Source organism: Xiphias gladius, chromosome 2, assembly GCF_016859285.1.
Source record: "Xiphias gladius isolate SHS-SW01 ecotype Sanya breed wild chromosome 2, ASM1685928v1, whole genome shotgun sequence".
Taxonomy (NCBI): domain Eukaryota; kingdom Metazoa; phylum Chordata; class Actinopteri; order Istiophoriformes; family Xiphiidae; genus Xiphias; species Xiphias gladius.
In genome coordinates, this window is record NC_053401.1 from 14,636,113 (window position 1) to 14,656,749 (window position 20,637).

Here is a 20,637-nt window from a genome sequence, read left to right on the forward strand (position 1 = left end):
ATACTGGATACTGTAGCCTGGCACTGGCTCGGCGGCTAGACCATAGACAAGAGGGCAAGGAGAAGTATTCACACCTTCACACATTGCTTGGAAGCTTGCCCTGAAGGGGATAATCAAAGTTCTCTCCTTACCATAAAAGAACATGAGATGGTTTATGCAATGCAAATAACAACACCTTTGGAAAGCAGTGAAGCTTTTATGTTCCCTTGGCTAACAACGAAAACACTGACAAATTTATTGGCTCTTGCAACCTGTGTATCTATCAATCTATCTATCTGTGCATATGGCTATAGACACTGTATATATTAGGTCTGCACTACAGTAACATGAGCTGCTTGTCACATGTCTGCTGCGGTGGCAACAGTGGCAGCTATGGGGTCAGTACAATGTGTGTGTGTGTGTGTGTGTGTGTGTGTGTGTGTGTGTGTGAGTGTGTGCATGTCTTTTGTTTCATTCTTTGAGTCTGGGTTTTGAGGACTGAGTCAGAGTTTGATCTTTGTCCTGAAACTTCAAACCTGAGGCCATGTTCAGTGTCTGTACAGTAGTGAGCAGAGGCTTGACTGAGACTTGCCATTGTGACTGCTGCATGAATCAGACTGAGTCAAAGGAGGTGTTCCTTATCCCAGTTGATCTCACAAACACACACTATTTCCTGGAAGTCTTCAAGACACACATACACACTTACTGCAGGTAATACTCGTGTACACACGGAAGCTCACAGGCGTGCATACAGACACATGCATATTTGGGCAGAGACACATAAATACAAACACTTTTTGACTCTATCTTCAGAAATAATTCCTTTTTAATGACTAGAACTGAAAAAAACACTCCCACAAAAACACTCAGATTTTACCTTGTTCACAATTCTTGCCACCATAACCGGTTGGGCAGTCACAGCTGTAGGTGTTCCACTTGCTGACACACACTCCTCCATTCTGACACACATCATTTGTGCAAAAGTTTTTCTTTGCGGGACAACCTGAACATTAAACAAATTGCAAAAAAAATTAATATCTGTATGCACAATATATCTATCTGTTTATGGGCTGCAGAAACTCAAAAGAAATCTGAGTTGGTCCTCCATATGAACAATGTCTCTCCCTCTGTAGTTTCGAGTGATCATGACTTTGGTTTACAATGTCCCATGTCTAACCTTCTGTGGTGCCGTTGTTAGCGATGTAGCTGGCCATGTCAATGGGTTTGCTGTCGATGCTGAGGTTTCTCATGCAGCCCACAAAGTCTCTGTTCCTGACTGGGAAGTCCTCAGGCAGGTTGGGAACGCCACCTAGCAACAATGGTCCTGTTAAATCCAGTGACCTGCAGATGAAACAGACAGGAAATCAGAATAATATCCAAGACACTAAATATTCTACTTTCTTTTAGCTGAATATAGTGAAAATTGTATAAAATACTTAAGTTGCCCAAAACTGTGGTGCAAAATTCAGGCTACAAGGAATAAACCCAAATTTTGATTCTTTGAGAACATATAACATGCAAAATGTAAATAAATAAATAATAAATAAATTCTAGACTGTGACAGGCCATTGATGCCCCTACTTTACCCCAGAAAGGGTGACTAAGGTAAGGCATAAACCTTTAGCATGACTGACATTTCTGAAATAAGGTTACTGTGTCTAACTAACTGTTACCATCACTACGACTTAGTCTGGATCTACACAGTAGGTCATGTAGGAAGCTGCTTACACCTGGAGCCCCTCACGATCAAAAGCCGCAGGGGCTTAGAGAGTGATGCAAAGTGATGCAATGTTTCACAAAAAATGTCAAAACCACTGAATGTATGAATTGTGTGCATGTATAGTACAAACACTGTTGCAATGCCAGGAGCATGTGGAGATTATTCAAAGATTCTTTTAGGAATTCAGTGAGGGAAATCCCTAGATAAATCAATTCATGCTGCAACCGATTTTAGAGCTATAAATTGCAACAGATCATCAGAGACACAGAATTTCTATTTGAATTGTGATCTAAATTTGCCTGTAAACTTATTAAACTTATTAATAGTCCAACCTTATGGATGAATACTACTGGTATTTGATACTGAATTTTTTTAAGTCGAAAAATGACAACATCCCCTCCCTCAACAGTTTAAAAATGCATGTCAACATGTACAGTAAGTCTATCAGGGACTCAATAAATTTAGAAATATAATGCAATTAAAATAAATGAAAATTCAATTTCCAGGTGTAATATTTACAGGAGTATGTAATTAGGACATTTGTGAGGTGAGAAGATATGACCAGATACGACTCTCATACCTGTCATCTAAATATAAGGCTGCTCAAGTAATTTACATATTGAATATACTGAATTGAGGATAAATTAACTTTTAGGCTCTAAAAGCCTAGTGTTTGGTCAAGTAGCTACCTTTCCCACCTTTGGCAGGAAATCAAGTAAAAACGGACAACTCTGAACTCGTATGTACTTGAAATTTCCTTGTTATGGTTACAAAAAAAGCTTTAAATAAAGTTACAGCCAAAACTGAAAGCCAAGTGTTTCCTCTCTCTGTCTCAGTGAAAGTCTGTATCATGTCAAGACATTTCAGAAAGTGAAACCTTTCAGTCCTTTGCTTGTTTGCATCCTATTACACACCAGTGTAATGTACTGTATATTTGTAAATTCATGCTTGACACAGTTTAAATACCCTCTAAGCAACCTCTCCGCGTCTGTGACCTGTGCGACAAGTTCCTGAAGGAATGTAACCTCATTAACTCGCCTTTGAAGTGTTCTCTCTCTCTGTCCCCAAACTATGGATATTAAATGTTTCTCAGCATGTTATCTCTCCAAAAGACTCATTAAAAAAAACCCTCACGCTATAAAAATAAAAATCAATTAGTCTTTGGTAAACATACAGTAAGTCACTCTAAGCCTCTGTTTAGATGAGCTTTTGGTTGTAAGGCCATGTCTGAGAGCAGAAAGACCATAAGGAAGAACACAGAGATTTAAAGACAAAAGGAGGGGAGGATGGTAGAATGAGAGTTGTGTAAGCTGTTGTAATGAAGGCAGTTGGAGCCCTCGAGGTACAACATATTTGCCTATTAGCCTTGCATCTGATGCGTAGTATATGGAGTGAGTGTGTGGTATGTGTTGGAGACAATGGGCCTCACACAAGAACCAGTCGTAGGAACAGATTTGTTCTTAAGTGATGAGTGACTTAATAGAATTTGCGGTATTCACAATTTTCTTGTACTTAGTTTTAGAGTCTTCTCTTACAGGTACAAATGAAATTCACGAGTGCTCTAGACCTGCCGTACGAGTCATGAACCGATAGACAGCCTTTCTTCACAGGGGAAAAAATTCAATGGACTTAAGAAATTTAGTGGCTTATTTGAGTTAATTTGGAGTTTAAATATGGTACAAAAATTGATTTAATTAAAATATACATATGTATATTTATAAAAACTGAATGAAAAATCAATATTCTGTTCACAATATCATCATCATCATCATGGTTTGCCATTTCTTTAGATTTTAGTATCTATTCTGGCATATTTCCCCATAGCAGCTCATTCATTTCAGTAGTTCTCTCACTCGTCTCACTGCCTCAGGGTCTTTATGCAGGTTGTTGTCCAGTATCATCCTCTGTTGCACCTGACAGTGTAACATCACCTACTGTAGGCTGTAATATTCTCTAGTGTACTATCTCAGAGACTGTTGCCCCCTTGACTGCTTGGCATTTAGAAAGATATTTTTTGTATCTAACTTCATGTAGCCTAAAACATTCCCTATTTATTTTGTCACAGTACCTCTCGCTTTAACGATATGTCACTGAAAGATATACCACTAACATTTTCGATTTTTGGGTCCTCTAGTACAACTACTGACTCTGCTGAATTTATGTTTTTGTTTGCTGATTTCTGACAGCAGGACCTGAAGCTCTGCAGTGTGACGTTCTTATTTTTACTCAATTTTAGGGGCACTGATTATGCTAATTTTACAAACGAGCACCTCCTCGTGAAAAGATGGTATTCATCAGTCTGAAATTAGCAATTTATGACTTCTTTGTGCATTTAAAAGAGTTTGGTGGTTCCGAATCAGAACACTCATGTGCTTAAACCTCACAGAAAAAAGTGAGAGAATTTCAAAATGAAAATGAATATAAAAATGTTGTTGCATGAGGTCCAACGAGTGTTTAGACCCAGAGAGAGAAGGAAAAAGATGAATGAAAAAGAAAAAGAAAAAAAAGGACTCTAGCTTACTTCTTCTGTCCGGTCTGGGTGCCCTGGGCAGCACAGGAGTAGTTGCCGATCTGCTTTCCAAATCGAATTGCCATGGAGATGTCACAGTCATCCACTGCAACCACAGCCACTTTTTCTCCAGAGGGCCCATGAGGGATGCCTAGACGCCCAATATTAGGCTGAAAAATAAAACAAAATAAAGATTGCAACATTTATTCATCAACATTTACAAATAATATTGCAAATACTGTGTGGGAAATAGTGAGTAAGCAAGCAGAGAAGCAAAGACAAACGATTACCTAAAAGTAATAAACTGTGAAATACTTATAGTTAGATAAATGGTTGAAATAGCTAAAAGTAATGAGTAATGGTTAAAATAGTTAGCTAAAGGCGATTGACAAACTGTTTACATAGTCAAAAGTAATGGATAAATTGTAACATAGTTCAAAGTAATGGGTATATGATGACATAGCTAAAAGCAATGGATAAATTAAAATAGTTTACTGAAAGTCATGGATACATGGTGACATAGATAGCTAAATCATAGAACTAACAGTCTAAAAAGTTAGTTAAAAATAATGGATAAATAGTTAAAAGATCTAAATGTAATGGATAACAGATGAGATAGCTACAAGTAATGGAAAATGGCTGAAAGAGCTAAAAATAATGGATTAATTGTTGAAATAGAGAGCTAAAATTAATGGATAAAGGGTAAAAAAAGATTAAAAAAAAAAAAGTCCGGCTTGATTTACTATTTGCCACTCCAAATGGTAGTAGAAATGCAAACTTAAACAAACTGACTTTAACACTGACAGTTCAATAGTATAAGAAAATATAACATCAAATGTTATATCCACTTTTTATATCAATAATAGTTAAATAATATGCTGTTTAAAAACAATTCAAATGTGACAGTTAATGACAGGTAGTGTTGATGAATGGGTACTTGAGTTGGTCTGACAGGGCTATGGAGGTACGTGTGACAAAAAAGACTGAGAACAACTGCTGTACACTACAAGGAAGCACATTTATCATCTCTTATTGCCCACCTAAGTGTTTTCAAACTGTATTGTTATGGTAAATGACCTTAACTGACTGAATTTAGTTAAAATATTCAATGCTTGATTTCTTTCTTTGTTTCTTTTCATCCAATATGAGAAAGTTGGCTGGGACCGCTTTAGTGCTCGATCAGTGCAGGTCAGCGCTACACACACAATGTCTAGCTGACTTTAGCCAACTTGCAGCAGAAGCGCACAGGTCCCTCCTGGCTTAAAACAACAGAAAGCCCATTGTGTTTGCTCGCACCTAATGATTACAAAGTAGGCTAATTCCTCCATCAAGGCTTGTGGCCGACAAATGTTGATCTGAGAAAATGTGGATCAGCTTAGAAAATCAGGCCACCAAATCGCTTTAGTTCTCGTAATATCTAACCTGAGAACGAAGTTCAGTGGAGCATTTCCTTAACAATAGTGGACTTGGAACAAGAAGCAGAAAGCATTTGAGGAGTTTGATTCAAAAATGTTATACCCATTTAAAACACCTCTTTTCATTACTAGCATGAAAGTGAGGATATGAGCCATTCTGAGACACATGGAGAAGACAAGATTTACCAATAGAAACATAATTATATTTTGAAATTACAAATAACCTTTTCATTTCCTCGGACTGAGTGGCTTACAGTAGATGTAATGATTAGTAAGCTCTATCAGCTATCTCTCCTGGGAGAATGGTTAATCTCTAGACTACAAAAACACATAACAATGGGAGTACAGATCCCAGATCTGATCACAGTACTGTGTTTACATAAGACATCCAGGCTGCTATAAGGTTGACAGGTTGAGCGATACCAAGAGAGACCTTCAAACCACTGAGGTGGCATATTAATAAGGCTCAATATTATAAAGTGAAGAACAAAAATTCAATAACTTTTTTTTTATTTCGAATTGTTCTAGAAATTCGATTTGTTCATTTCAGGCAGTTTGTCGCATTTTCTGTTTCATATGTAATGAGAGAAAGGTAGACACAAGCAATGGAAGAGACGGAGAGGCAGACAGGGATAGAAAGACAATGTGTGTGAATGTGTTTGTCCCTTACATAAATAGGATTAAAGTAATGAGATACTGGTGAGGCAGAGAGAGGAAGAGGAAAAAAAGGCCAAAAAATAATAAAGAAAGAGCGACCGACAAAAATAGGGAAGTAGACTGACCAGAAATAAGAGACCAAGAGAAAGACAAAAGAGAGACTGTTAGACGGGTAAAAAATTAGCAACATTTTGGCTCAGGTGGGCTCTGGTCCAGCATATTTTCCAACCCATAGGGAGCTTTATTGCTGTCACTCCCATCAACATGCCCTGTTTCCACTGAATCCACACAAAAAAAAACACTTTCCATAAAGACAAACAGAAAGTACCACACCTCTGACACCACTGCTGTTTTGTTTCTCTTTCAGCTCTAATCTCTATCTAGTCAAAGGTAAAATCATGTCACTCACACACACACACACACACACACACACACACACACACACACACACACACACACACACACACACACACACACACACAGACAGGTGAGTCAGTGGGTGACCAAGCTGCAATCCAAGATGCAAAAATCAGCCCACAAAATCATTATTTTGGTGTTTTTTTTACATAATTTAATGGATTTTTTTAATGTACAGCTTCATAACAGTAAGAAGTAAGTAATAAAAGAAAATAATAAATTATTTTATGTTCATTAGGACTGGGCTAATGATTATTATCATTATTGATTTGTCTGCCAAATAATTTTTTGACTAATTTATGATTCATTTGGTCTGTGAAATACCTGAAAACAGTGAAATTGACCAATCACATTCAAAGTCCAAGGTGATGTTGTCATTTGTCTGGTTTTGTCCAACCAACAGTCCAAAACCCAAAAAGATTTAGTTTACTATAATGTAAGAAAAAGCTGCAAATCCTCACATTTGATATCTGTAATCAGAGAAAGTAAACAAGTTATCGATTATCGAAATAGTTGACAATATACTGTCTGTCGATCAACAACAGCTTTAATGTTACTTTTTAATTATTTGCATTCAAAATAATAATATTTTATAATTTCAAAATATGGGCTTTAAAATTTTCTGAATCGGGGTCCATGATCTTTGGTCACATGCTTCCTCCTTAGCTTCTTCCTTTAGCCTCACTAACCTCTAACTAACTAACTGTTCGGCATGTATCAGTGTGTGTCATTAACTTATGATCACCTTGTATGTGGAACATTTATAACAAACATGCTGGTAGGAAACCACACCCCTGTCACTGGCAACTAGCCAATTAACCCTCTGTACAGGTATATGCAGGTGTCTACTTGTGTCAAATCCATGCACTCCACGTCCTAGCAACACCATGGTAACCACAGACATCTGTCTTTCCAGGCAACCCACACATGAACCTTTAAACTCTTGTTGAGGTCTCCCAATGTTGGCTAAAGTACCATTACTCAAATCAGAAAAGAAGGACATCTCTGTTTGAAAATCTTCAAGTGTCTTGATTTAATGTGTCGTTATGAAATTTGGATTCTACTTCCATGGACTGCACTTCAGGAAATTTGTATCATAGCTGCAGTCAGGTGAGTTAGTGTTGATACATACTATGTGCTCAGCAGGTTTAGAAATGAACATAGACTTGTGGCCAGAAGTGTAATTAAATATGTCCCTGGTAATTAGGATGACCTTAAGAATTGCTCTGCTGTGAAATATGCATCACTGAATGTCCCCTGTGGGCAGCCAGTGAAAAAAACACAAAAGTCTGGTCTTTGTTCCTAAAGCAGCAGAGCCTGCAGGCTGAAGCTGTAGAAAATGTTGGAACTGTGCAGCCAGCAGCAGGAGAACAATGAAGACCCTAACACAAACAACCAAAATGTTCAAGGAAACTCAACAGTGGTAAAGGAAAAGATGCTAATAGGAGCAACAGAGTAGAGAGAAAAATTACACTGACCACTTCTGTATAGAAAATAGTTTTTCCATAGAAAAGTAGAACAATTTGATTGGACAACATGCTATATAAGTGTATTACATCACAGTTACTAAAAACTATCTTGAGAAGGAACAAATTCCTATAAAATATAATTAAGGGGCAAAAAAATTCCAACTAGTAGTCCTTGCTTCATGTCCTCCTTTTTACTTCTTTCCTGTGCATCTTTATGAGTAATATCTACACAGAGCTTAGAGCTTGCTTGTGAACAGATTTGATGAAGTTAAGTCGGAAAAGTGAAGAAGAAATGATTCATCCTTCCCTTAAGAACTACTGCTCACTGTCAAAGTGCCATAAGACTGATAGAGATAAGTGTATTTCTCAAAATTTAGAAAATGTTCCTTTAAAAAAAGTCATACAAATATCGGTTATGTCAAACAATGAACTCAAATTACTTTTCAAATCAGTGGGAAAATGATAATGAGAGGGAAAGTGTGATAACTGTACAAAAGGTTTTCAAGGGCTACAAAAGGTAATTTCTTGAAGATAAAGAAAATCACGCTATGAGTAAGACTCTCAAGAGGAATCTGAAGTCACACTGATTACAATCTTATCATCGCTTTAGAATTCGGTCAAGCGAAGAAGGGATGAGATAAAGACAGAGAAAGACAGGAAGCAAAACACGGGAGAGACCCAGATGTCATACATAATGGACCCGCAACCCAAAATCTTAGGGGGTGCAGCTGTTACATGTGCTGATAACTTATAGACTGACACACACACATGTACAGTATGTCTATACTTTGTAAGTGCTAAACTACATGTATTTAGGGTATATGTGTAATGTGTATGTAATATGACAGGGATATAAGAGCCTTAATACAATACGATACTTTTAGTATCAGCTGTTTATAACCATTCGGGCACAAAAGTTCCAATACTGTACAACTATTATCCACATATTCAGAAAAAATGTATGTGCTTTATATACAAATGAATGAACTGAATAAGTTTTTATCATTATGTAATGCATACAACTATTCCCAGACTGCAGGACACTACAAATTCATATAAACCTGATCTAGAAAGCTGCCCACACATTTATAGGTCCAAAAATATTGACAAACCAATTTGAGTTATTTTCACAGATTTCAGATTTTACAACCACCATGTTTAAAACAAAATTTATAAAGGGATAAAGAAACATGAACTGTATCATACTGGGGAAATCAGAGCAAATAGTCCATCTTGCCTTATTTTAAGTGCATTTAAGCCAGCAAACGTTAACACATCAAAATTGAACAGCAATTCCAGTTCCGATCATCTTGTACACCAGAATATTTCTAGATGTTTTATAGAAAATTAACACTTTTAAATCACCATAGTATGTTCTATACAAAAAAAATTGAAAAACAATTTGCACTGTCAGTCACACAAGCACAAGTTGTGGCGAACAAAAAGTACTACTAAATACAGATCAGAATTTAAGTCTTACAGCAGAAGACTAACCATAAAGACTGAAAGGCAGTTTTCTTATGTATCCTCTCTTTCTTCTAATAATTACTTTGGATTCCTACTTTTGGGTAGCAAACTACATCAACATTTACAAAGCCTCCATTAATAGAGCTTTAACAAACAAGACTGTTTATGAATTAAAAGTAGTTCCTATGCCAAAGCGGATCGGTATATAATATTTTTTGTGCCAATTTAGAATTGCCCTCATTAGATGAACACGGAACAAGTACTGTATATCATGCAAAGAAAGACAGTAAAGCTTTATCATTGAGAAAATATTGGATTCTCAAAATTATAAATGCAAATAATTACACACCAATTCTATTCTATCTGTTCAGCTTATTCAAATAACTCTCTCGCAATTATTTTTGCTTTGTATATCTTTGCTGATATTGAAAGCCCCATCTTAGGCAGGAGTTTTCACTACTTGCTAGAGTCCTCCACATTTACATCCTGCCTCATTTTAATTCTCAATGACGAACAAAGTCTGTAAACATTTTACACTTTGACAGGCAGCAAATCAGTCTGTGCTAATGATATTTTGGCTACTTTTACATAAATAAAACAGGTTGTGTTCAATACAGATATCTTTTAGCTACAGGTTACGTCAAACCCCCTAAAAAAACATTCTTGAGGGAAAGAGGACATTTGTGATTTCCTTTATAAAGACTCTTCACTCTTATGTGCATGTAACCATGGCCTGTAGAACTGTACATAGTTTCAGGCTTCTTTCTAACCCCTCAAGTTAAAGTGCACTTGGCCCTCACTTTGAGTGGGACCATGAGAGTCTCTTATTTACCCTCAACTTGACTCAGAGCTGTTGAAGATTCCCTCCCTCTAAGGTGTCATCTCCAGGGGCGACAGCCATAGCAATGCATTTGATCCCCACAGCTAGCCACAAAGGAAGGAAGGCAGGGAACACGAGCAGACGAAGAACACACACACACACAAACACAGATAAAACTCACTCACATGCACAAAAACCTCTGTATACACCAATAATACGGCCATCGGCAATCAAAACACCCACACTTTCTCCCAACAATAACAATCAGTCTACACACAGGACAAGGACCAACCCAAGCATGCGCATCCTCACAAGCACACACACCCCCTCCCACCCACCAACAGATGCACAAACTGACACCACTATTACCACCAGGCTGCCTTTAAAAGCGACATAATAACTCAAGCAGCCCTGCAGCCAGGATAAGGGCCTTGCTGCACAGATTGAGTTACAAGCAAAACACAGTTCGACAGCTTAGTCGAGAAAAACAACTAAAACACTGTCAAAATGAGCAACTAATGACCCTGAAATGTGCGTGCGTGTTGTGTGTTTGTGTGTGTGTGTGTGTGTGTGTGTGTGTGTGTGTGTGTGTGTGTGTGTGTGTGTGTGTGTGTGTGTGTGTGTGTGTGTGTGTGTGTGTGTGTGTGTATGGAGGGAATCCTCGGTGGTGATTATGTGTTTGTGTGTATGTCTGGGGAGTATGGGAAGGATGTCTGCAGAATGTGCTTAAGTGTGTGTGTTGAAAGAGTAAGTGGTATGTTTGTTTGTGTGTGTGTGTATGTGTGTAAGGCAGGAAGCAGCTAGTGGAGATGCAGACAGCCACATGGTTCATTTTGATAATAAAGGAGAAAGTTGGCACAGTCCACGGTCTTGGATGCAAAGGACAGTTGATGGATATTTGAAAATGTGATCTCCTGAAGCTTTGAGGTGTGTGTGTATATGTGTGCATGCTGTGCTTCCCAGAGTTAAACTGAGTTAACCACAAGAAAAGACAAAATCTGTATTAATCATCATAAAGTATCCATATAAAAAAAGTTTTAGTGCTTCAAAATAAACTGGAGAAAAACTGGAGCCAAAATAAAGGGACATTGTGTGTGTGTGTGTGTGTGTGTGTGTGTGTGTGTGTGTGTGTGTGTGTGTGTGTGTGTGTGTGTGTGTGTGTGTAAAGTGGAATTTTGGCCCTGTTATGCACAGGCTAGTGTGTCCCACCTTTCCTCTGGCAGTAACAGACTCTTTCGTGTCCACATTACCTAACCTGCCCTCTGGCTATGTAAACCAAGAAGTGTGAATTATTCAAACACACACACACACTCACACACACAGAGAGTTCCCAGAGGCTTTACATAGGGCTACGATGTCCCGTGTTCAAGCCAACATGTTACTGCTGTCTTTACTGCATCATCAGACTTCTATCTATCACTGTAATAGATGGACAGCGGCCATTGTTGGCTTGTAGCTTTCAAGCTGCAAAACAAATGTGCAGATGACACTAAAAATGAGGTAAGGGTAACTGTATCCTATTTGGAATGGATTGAGAATATTCCCTCTACAATTCATCAACATTTCTGGCTCCATGTCTACTGACAATAATGGTATTACTTCTGATTGATGTTTTTCACCTATTTGTTAAAGAATATTTTACAGGCAGGTTTTGTCTCTTTGACTTATTTTGCCTGATTAATCTTTTTTTCTTCCTTGTTGTAGATCAGGGACCTTACATGGGTTTAGTCTTGATGATTGTTTTGCATTTTAAACCAGAGTTTTGATAATCCTGTTTATTTTGTTACTACTTTTAGCTTGCTAACGTGATTCACAGGTCTGCAACCATGGTGGACTTGCGACTTTGAGGGTATTCAGATCTGTTATACACCTCTAAATCTGACTAATTGGCATGTTATATGTCATTTTTTAAACTGTACAAAAACTGAAGAGTAAAAATGGCAAATTGTGGTTTTACTTCCAGTCTTTAAGCTAAGCTAAACTAACTGCGTCATGGCTCTAGCTTCATATTTAGCATACAGATATGACAGTGGTATCAATCTTCTCATCTAACTCTTGGCCGTAGTGCCCCAACAGTGACCGTCTAACCATTACCTAAACTAAGCTTTGAAGATCATCAGGATTAATGCTAATGTTTGGCAATAAAAGCAATGGCACAATAAAATAAGACCCGATAGAGATCATTTAAGAGATAAGAGATATACAGTGGAAAAAGATAAGAGAGAAGGATGAGGAGACAGAGAGGCGAAAGAGAAGGAGGAGGAAGACACTTTAGTGCTAGGAGTTTAGAGTGGTTATAAACTATGTATTTCTCTCTCTCAACTTCATTTCTACCCTTCCTATACAGCATTTTGATCTCTTCTTTTCTCTTCTCCCCAAAATTCCACTGTCTGCCTGTCTCTCTCAACGTTAATAAGAGGTTTAGGTCATGCTAGGTGAGGTGTGTGAAATTTCCTCCTCACAGTGACACACACACACTCCCTCACATCACAGAAGAGCGGGGAAGGAATGTAAACCTGAAAGAGGGTGAAGAGAAATAGATAAACATGAGACAGAGACAGAGATGTAGTAACTTAGTCAGTCATGTATGAAGGCGGTCTGTAGTGACAGATTTATCAGATTTATCTTCATTCCTCAATGACACAATGCTGTACACATCTGCTGTTCATACAGACTTGTAACACACAAACCCACACACACACACACACATACACACAAATGACTGCATATAAAAGTTCAATCAATGTGGGTGTTTCATGACTGAAAACTTTCTGATCTCTTTCATAGGGCTTGTTTTGAGAAGAACCCATTCATTTACACTACCGTTTTTATAACGTTTGTATCAGGATCCTCTACCTTTAAACAAAATAAAAGACTTTTTGTTGCTTGAGGAGCCAAGCTATTTTCTACCCGATCTCGAGGCTAACACGCTAAACTGTCCTCAGACTGGAACGGACACCTCCATAGATGCCATAAGCTTGCTAGATGTAGCTAAACCAATGTATGCTAGCATGTGACGAAGCCAAAACAATCTACTGTTTGGTCAAACGGGTCAAAAACCCACCTATAATGAAGACAGTTGCACTGGTATCCCCGGCAGGTAGCAACAAGCATTTTGAGGCAATTTAGCTTGTTAGCCTTGAGATATAGGTAGAGAGTAGCTTGGCTTCTTCTCCTCCTGATGTGGCCTTGTTGCTATATGTACTAAGTTGTCTAAAATAAAACGTTAACTATGGGTCGTAATAAGCTGCTTGCACAGATTACCTATGGGCTAGTTACAGGACTGTCTCATCCTGATAAAGGGGTGGCATAATGAAATAAGTGCTTATGTGAATATGCAAGGGGTTTATCTCATAGTAAAACATTTCGAATATGCTACTCAACGAACCAGGGTTATTCATTTAAATTAAAGATTTTACTCACCAGTGTCCATTATCTACCACTTTGACCATTGCCAGGCTCCCCAAAATCTCCATTTTGTTGCCTTTATCATATTATAAATCGAGTAATTCTTACATATATTATTCTTTCCATTCTGAAATAAAATATCAATCATGAATTCCCATATTACAAATACATTACATAATCAATTAGTGATGCAGGTACATAACATGCCAATTTTGTTTTAAATTACATGTTCCAGAGTGGCTATATGCTTATTGCAAGCTAATGATATTCTTAATAATAATATAGCAATTTTTATTATTTTTTAATGTTTACAGTATATTTTCAATATCAGACTAAATTATTCTAAATATCATTAATCCTGCCATATATGCTATCGCGCGCACACACACACACACACACACACACACACACACACACACACACACACACACACACGCAAAAATTACACACACACACACACACACATCCTACTAATAAATGGAGAGATCTCTGTCTGTCTGTCTTTCTGTCCGTCCAATTTTCTCGACAACCAACCATCTGATCAACTTCAAACTTCACATATGTATCTTAAAGGACCAAAAGGAAGTGCAGTGTCGACATTGAAGGTTTTTGGGTGAGCATTTCTTGAGAAACATAAAAAGAGAAATATTAAACGACAGTAAGTTAGAGCTGAGAGGACTTATCAATGCAGCCGATATCATTGCTTAGACAATGGTAAGTTGCAAAGATGGCTGCGCTTGTTTAAAGCATGGATTTCCAGGAAAATAAGCTGCAGCTACAAAACCTCACACAGGATCATCTAAAGTGTGGAACTATTTTAGAGAGACCCAAGCTCTGCAAATTGGAAATGGCTTAACAAAGCAGTACAACTGCTATGCATGGTCACTTGAAGCGAAAGCATCGTGGAGCACTTTGATGAAGATGCAGCGACAGCAAAACAACAACATTTTGTTTACTTTTAACCCCACCCTAACATGCTATATTAGGATTATTAACTCGCGGTAATATAATGTTTCATCATGCGTCATCTAACGTTGTTATTTTCAGTTTCCTTTAACAGCCATGTATGAGTAACAAAATGGCTTAAACTGATGGAATCCACATCCTACCCATTTTAAGTTTTAAGTCAAGTTCTTCAGTAAAAATACTGATTCTTCAGTTCAGGGAAAGGGTTGCTATGACACACAGTGATTAAATTCATCTACACTCACTTGCCAATTTATTCAATACACCTAGATAAAACTAATGCAGTATAATACAATAGGCCAATGTTCAGTTTTTATTGACTCTGTTTAAGAGGATAGTGATTTATTTAAATGGTCATTTTGGAGGCTGTAATTTGTGGTGCTGTTGAACTGTATGGGGTTATACTAGGAGGTGTTCCTAAAATTTTGTAATACTTTATTCATGTAAATGGGATGGACAAAATATTAGGAACACCACTCATTATAACCCAGTACAGTTTCAGTTTCCCAGCAGTCTCCAAAATGACCAATAAAATAAATCAACACCTCTTTCACTTCTTTTATTGAAGGCCTATTGTATTATACTGCATTGATTTTATCTAGTTGTACTTAATAAGTTGGCAAGTGAGTGTATGTGTCACCGCAATCCTTTTGAATTTGTGGTCCAGTATTTTCTGATCAGGTATCTGACAAATAGTGTCTATTATTATTATTAATATCATAACAAAGCAGTGACGAGGAAATTAGATGATGTTGATTAGATGATTGAATAACATATTTAACTATTAATGAGGTGACAAGCATGTTTTGAACGGGCACTGCACTAGTCCCAGTAAATTACAAGAAGAGATATAGAAGACGGTGCCTTTAACAACCAAACCTAAAACTGGGTGTAGTAGTTCTCTTTATACAACACTATCTCTCTATTATTTTGTTAATTCTCCAAGTAATACTGACCACTAAGAAACAACTGAGATCCATCTTAGTGTAACACAAGAAAAGATTTATCATAGAATCTAAAATCATATCCGTCAATCTAAATTACAGTCTAAACAGAAGCCTGTCAGCCTTGAGACATTTGCTGTCCATGCTCATTACAAGAGCCATCTTTGACAATTTCTGAGCGTTGTTAATCCTCTCTGACAGAATCGGTGCTTTGGCCCGCCACTCTGCTACCAAGGAAAACACAATCACTTCTTACTGGGTGTCTGCCTACCCGTCTGCCTGCCTGCCAAGTCTCAGACATGTTTATTTCACCTGAACGAACCTCAATAGAAGAATTCAGTGAGAGCTGACTGATGAGCAAGAAGGCTGTAACTGTTTCTGTTACACTTATATGCCACTAGTTCATTTTAGATATGAGTAGCTTCTCCAGCCAGACAAGGAAATGAAGCAAAGCACACAAAGATGTAGAGAAGGACAGTGATAAAAAGAATGTATATTTAAACTTTTCAATAAAAGCCGTGATGACACAGCAGTGATGCAATGACGCAGTTTCTCAGTGAGACAGATGTTCTGCAACGGAGCCCACAAGCCTGATCCATAAGACTAAGACATAAGACTGATCCATGAGACTCATCCCAGTCTCAAAACTGTCCCTACCTGCCTTTCCAGCCCAGACCCTTACCTCTCTGGATAAACATGACATATTTGCACAGCCCCGAATGGGGTGTGTTGATTGAAGTAAGTACAGCAAGGTCAGTATCATCCAAAGCTACAATGCATCAACATTCAAAACACTTCATCATTACACCACAGAAACAGATCGGCATGTGTTAAAAACTCCTAATCAAGCTCTATGAATTTAAGAAAATTACTTTTTCTGTTAATTTTATGTCACCATGTGTTTTAAATATTCTAGAAGAAGAATGCAAGAGTACCTTAACATGCAAAACCAGGCTGACACAGGAAAAGATAGTGAACTGAAGAATTTCTTTTATTAATGGTCACCTTGTCGAGTTTTTGAACAGCTGTAGCACTAAATAGCAATGTTTTGACAAGTTGGTCCCCATTTTGTTTATGTTGTGTATGCACACGAGCATGCATTTTGTTGGTGACGGGATGCTCATTCCTCCGCTGGTGTTACACTATTCCACAGATCGACAAAAGGTGGCAGTAACAAGCAAAGAAAAAACAGTTTTGTTTGTTTACAAAAAACTCCACAGGGAACCTTTAAGTCATGAAACAGTCAAAATCGGCACATCATATCCTAACTTCATCCAGATGTCAAAAACAGGAGAGATAGAAGAAAGCCAGGTTACATTGGAGCTAGTACCACAAACCTTTGATGGACAAACTAAAACCAGAAACGCACCAAAAACCTACTTAAATCCTAAAGTCCAGACCAGACCGGAGCCTCATGAAACTCGAGCTAACACCCTATTGTTAGAGGTCATGTTACCTCTGTATAACTGAGGTAAGCATGTACAGTATAGTTAGTCCACCTGACTGTGCTAGAAGCAGAGCAGGGACTAAATGAGACCCCGGAAAAAAAAAAGCACCAGCGGGGACTAGGCTAGAGGTCAGATGTTACCTCCTTCTGATTGAGCTCCAGCCAGGCAGTATAGAGCGGGAGCCGCAGAGCCCCACTGGAGTCCACCAGACTCCCCCCGTCCTGGGAGAGAGACACCGTAAGAGAGAGACATCGCGTTAGACCTGCAGCCCACAACCAAGCCACATCACTGTGTGTGTGAGTGGGATGTTTGTGCATATTTATGTGAAAGTTTCACCAAATATTACTTAATTTGCCTCATTTTCAAGTGCATGAAATGCTGTATTAACTGCACTTATACGCATGTAAGTATATACATTTATAGTATTTTCTTAAGTGTGCATGTATGTGCTTTGTGTTTGTATATGCATGTTTGGGGGTTTGTATCTATATGTGCATGAACTGTGTTTCTCCAGTGTTTGCACCCTTCGGTGCACAGCATGAAAGCCGAAATATTAAGAGAAATATTGTGCGTGTAGTCTACGTGTGTGTGCAGAGGCAAGCATGCTGAAGTGTCTGTGGTTGGACTTGCTACCAGCCAGTTTGCCAACAATAAGGGTATCCATAGCAAAATATAATTCCTCTATGCCCACTTCAAAAGCACCCCCCCCAAAATCACGCAATAGGATAAAACTCATGCACTGCCGCTTTTGTAAGTACCATGCTATGTGAAGAACAGGTGAAATTTACAGCAGGAAAAAGACGGGGAATGCCCATTTAGGCACAAGCATTTGAAAGCCCAAAACCAGCTTCCACGTGTCAACAAAGGTAGTTTCAAATTTAGTCTAAAAAGCCACAAATTTATTGCTTTATAATTAGTAAAAGAGTAGTTTCTGGTATCTTGGTATGCAACGTGTGCGTTTATGTGCGATGATAACTTTAACTGCTTGACGTCTCTGGAAACATACATCAAGAAGAACAAAGAATAACATGGCCTCTTCCTTTAAAAACACAACCTGCGGGGGAATGCAGAGACTTGGTCTTCACATCAAAAAATAACTACTTAACCTTTCTAAAAGGCACTTACCAGAGAAATCCTCAAACTTGCACCAGTGTTCGTGTAGATACACATGATGTGGCAGTCCTTCATCATAACCACAAATAGGCATGGTGTTCATACTTTTGCATAGCTGATGAAGTGTGTGTGTTTGTGTGTTGCCATGACACAGTCAAACACCTACTTTGGCATGCATCTGTCCATCTAAGTCATTAGACCTAGAGGGAACACTAAGGACAACCAAATGTGGCTTCAACTATTAGCAATAAAACTACAACAACAGGAGATAGATGACAACTACAAAACCACTTATAGGCTCTCTGCAGTGTATTTTAAGAGCAATTCTCCACTGTGTGCATGTGTAAAAGAATGTGTGTGTGTGTGTGTATGTGTGTCTGACTGCATATCAGCTCATCCTGGAAACCCAATAAACCCTGAAACATCAACAATGAGGCAAGAAAGAAAAAGAGAGAAACAAATGGAGGAGAGGAGTAGGTACAGTATTATTTTATAGCATAGACTGGGATTGCTGTTCAAAGCCATTCCCCTAATGAAGACCAGTAAGACAAAGCTAAATTTGTAATATATTTGTATTCACGTAAAATAAAAACATTTAATGTTTGAGTGACAGTGTATTGGGTAGTTTGGGTTTTGACCGGATTTTAATGTATATTGTATAAGACAGAGGGTTTATCAGAGCTTTTTTTTTTTCGCTTAAAACTGCCTCCTGCAATTGACAACAACATTGACGATAGTTGTTGGAGTGAACCAAAACATTAAAGTTGTGGGCCGTAAAACCAAAACAATGAGCTGAAAGATGCTGGGATGCGAAATGTGTGGAGCTGCGGAGTACCGCGGAGTTTGTCACTACAAGCGACCCTTTTTTACATCACAAGTTGTCATTTGGTCTATTGTTATTACAAAAATATTGATTATAGCAACATTAAAACTATGATTAAAACTTTAAACTTTGCCTAAATTAATAGTGCATTTGTTTAGAGAAAGAAAACCCCCAAATCAGGGGGTTGATGTTTAGAAAGTTAAGTTGGAATAGCCACAGCACAAAAACAGAAGGAATATATAAGGCAGTAGTACCCTACTAGTATCTTGGTGTTGTGTTTTTAAGTTTTTAATACTTCCATTCCACACAAAAGTACAGACAATTTTATATAAAGACTTGTGCTTATTTGAGTTAACCCAACAGGTTTCTAAATACAGCTGAGTGGTTGAGTTACATCATTGTTTCAGCCCAGGAGAGGTGTAATGCAAAAATATACACAACAGTATATTCAAAAAGTACTTCAAGCTATTCTGTGAAGTAATTTGCACTTATGCTCTGATGATTAAAGCCCTGCCATGTAAACAGCACCAGAGTGAGAGTGACGGAGGAAAAGCAGATGAAGAAAGAGTGAACTTTTGGTACTCACTGATAATAAGAGCCAACTAAGCCTGTCTGGGAATGCTGTCTACACACCTTAGCTGTAAATATCACAGCCTATATTAGACAGTGTAACAGTACTGTGTGCAGTGTAAAGGAGCATTATAAAAATACTGCAAACACACAGGCTTGTCATATCTGCAGTCATGCTCTGCTTCACTGAATTTGAAAGCATGTGGATGGATCATATGGAAGTTAATTATAGTTTATTTGTAGCTGTGGTTTACAGTTAATTGGGGATTCACTCAAAAGCGTTTTTTTTCATACTTTGTTATTGTTTAAGGAATAGGTGCCGAAACAAGAATGCAAATATAATTAAGATTTCTGCTAATTCTTTCTTGTTAATTGTCTTCATGTTTCCCATGTGAGATCATACTAACCGATAATATCTAGATAACTCTGCCTGGAACTGCAGGCCTATGTAATGAATCATATGGCATGAAGTCACAAAGTCACATTTTCTGTCACCACTCTGAGCCAAATGAAATGAGAAGTGACAAATGAGACTCTCATCAGTAATAATATCTGCAAATCCACAAGAAATAAGTAACAAAATCTTATAAATGACTGTGACAAACGGTTTGATACATATAATATTTATGGCGATCATCAAATCGCAAAAAATTAAAAGAGTTTGATGTGCAACAGCCATTATATACTTTAATCTATACTGTAATCACTGTTTGTAAATCTGGATTACTGTGCATGCTAAATGCTGAAAATGAAGTACTTGTTGTGATTAAAAGTGTCATTTAGAGTTTGACCAAAATATTAACTCAAATTCCAACTCAAGGTCCATCTACTAGCTCTTTCCTGAGCTTTTAACCCCATTGCCTGGTCTTCATCAGTGGACAGGGTCTGTTGTTTGTTTTCAAGATTAAGAAC

General features: G+C 37.9%; 1 protein-coding gene across 5 annotated transcripts in view; it reads right to left on the reverse strand.

The window, feature by feature from the left end:
• Positions 1–20,637, reverse strand: part of celsr1a (cadherin EGF LAG seven-pass G-type receptor 1a) — a 103,358-nt gene that overhangs the window by 26,326 nt on the left and 56,395 nt on the right. For all 5 annotated transcript variants that reach the window (XM_040149064.1, XM_040149055.1, XM_040149081.1 and 2 more), the window contains exons 7-9: positions 4,221–4,378; positions 1,157–1,320; positions 857–982 (exon numbers count right to left, since the gene is read on the reverse strand). In XM_040149064.1, the coding sequence (XP_040004998.1) occupies positions 857–982; positions 1,157–1,320; positions 4,221–4,378 (448 nt within the window). The remainder of the gene's footprint in view (positions 1–856; positions 983–1,156; positions 1,321–4,220; positions 4,379–20,637) is intronic.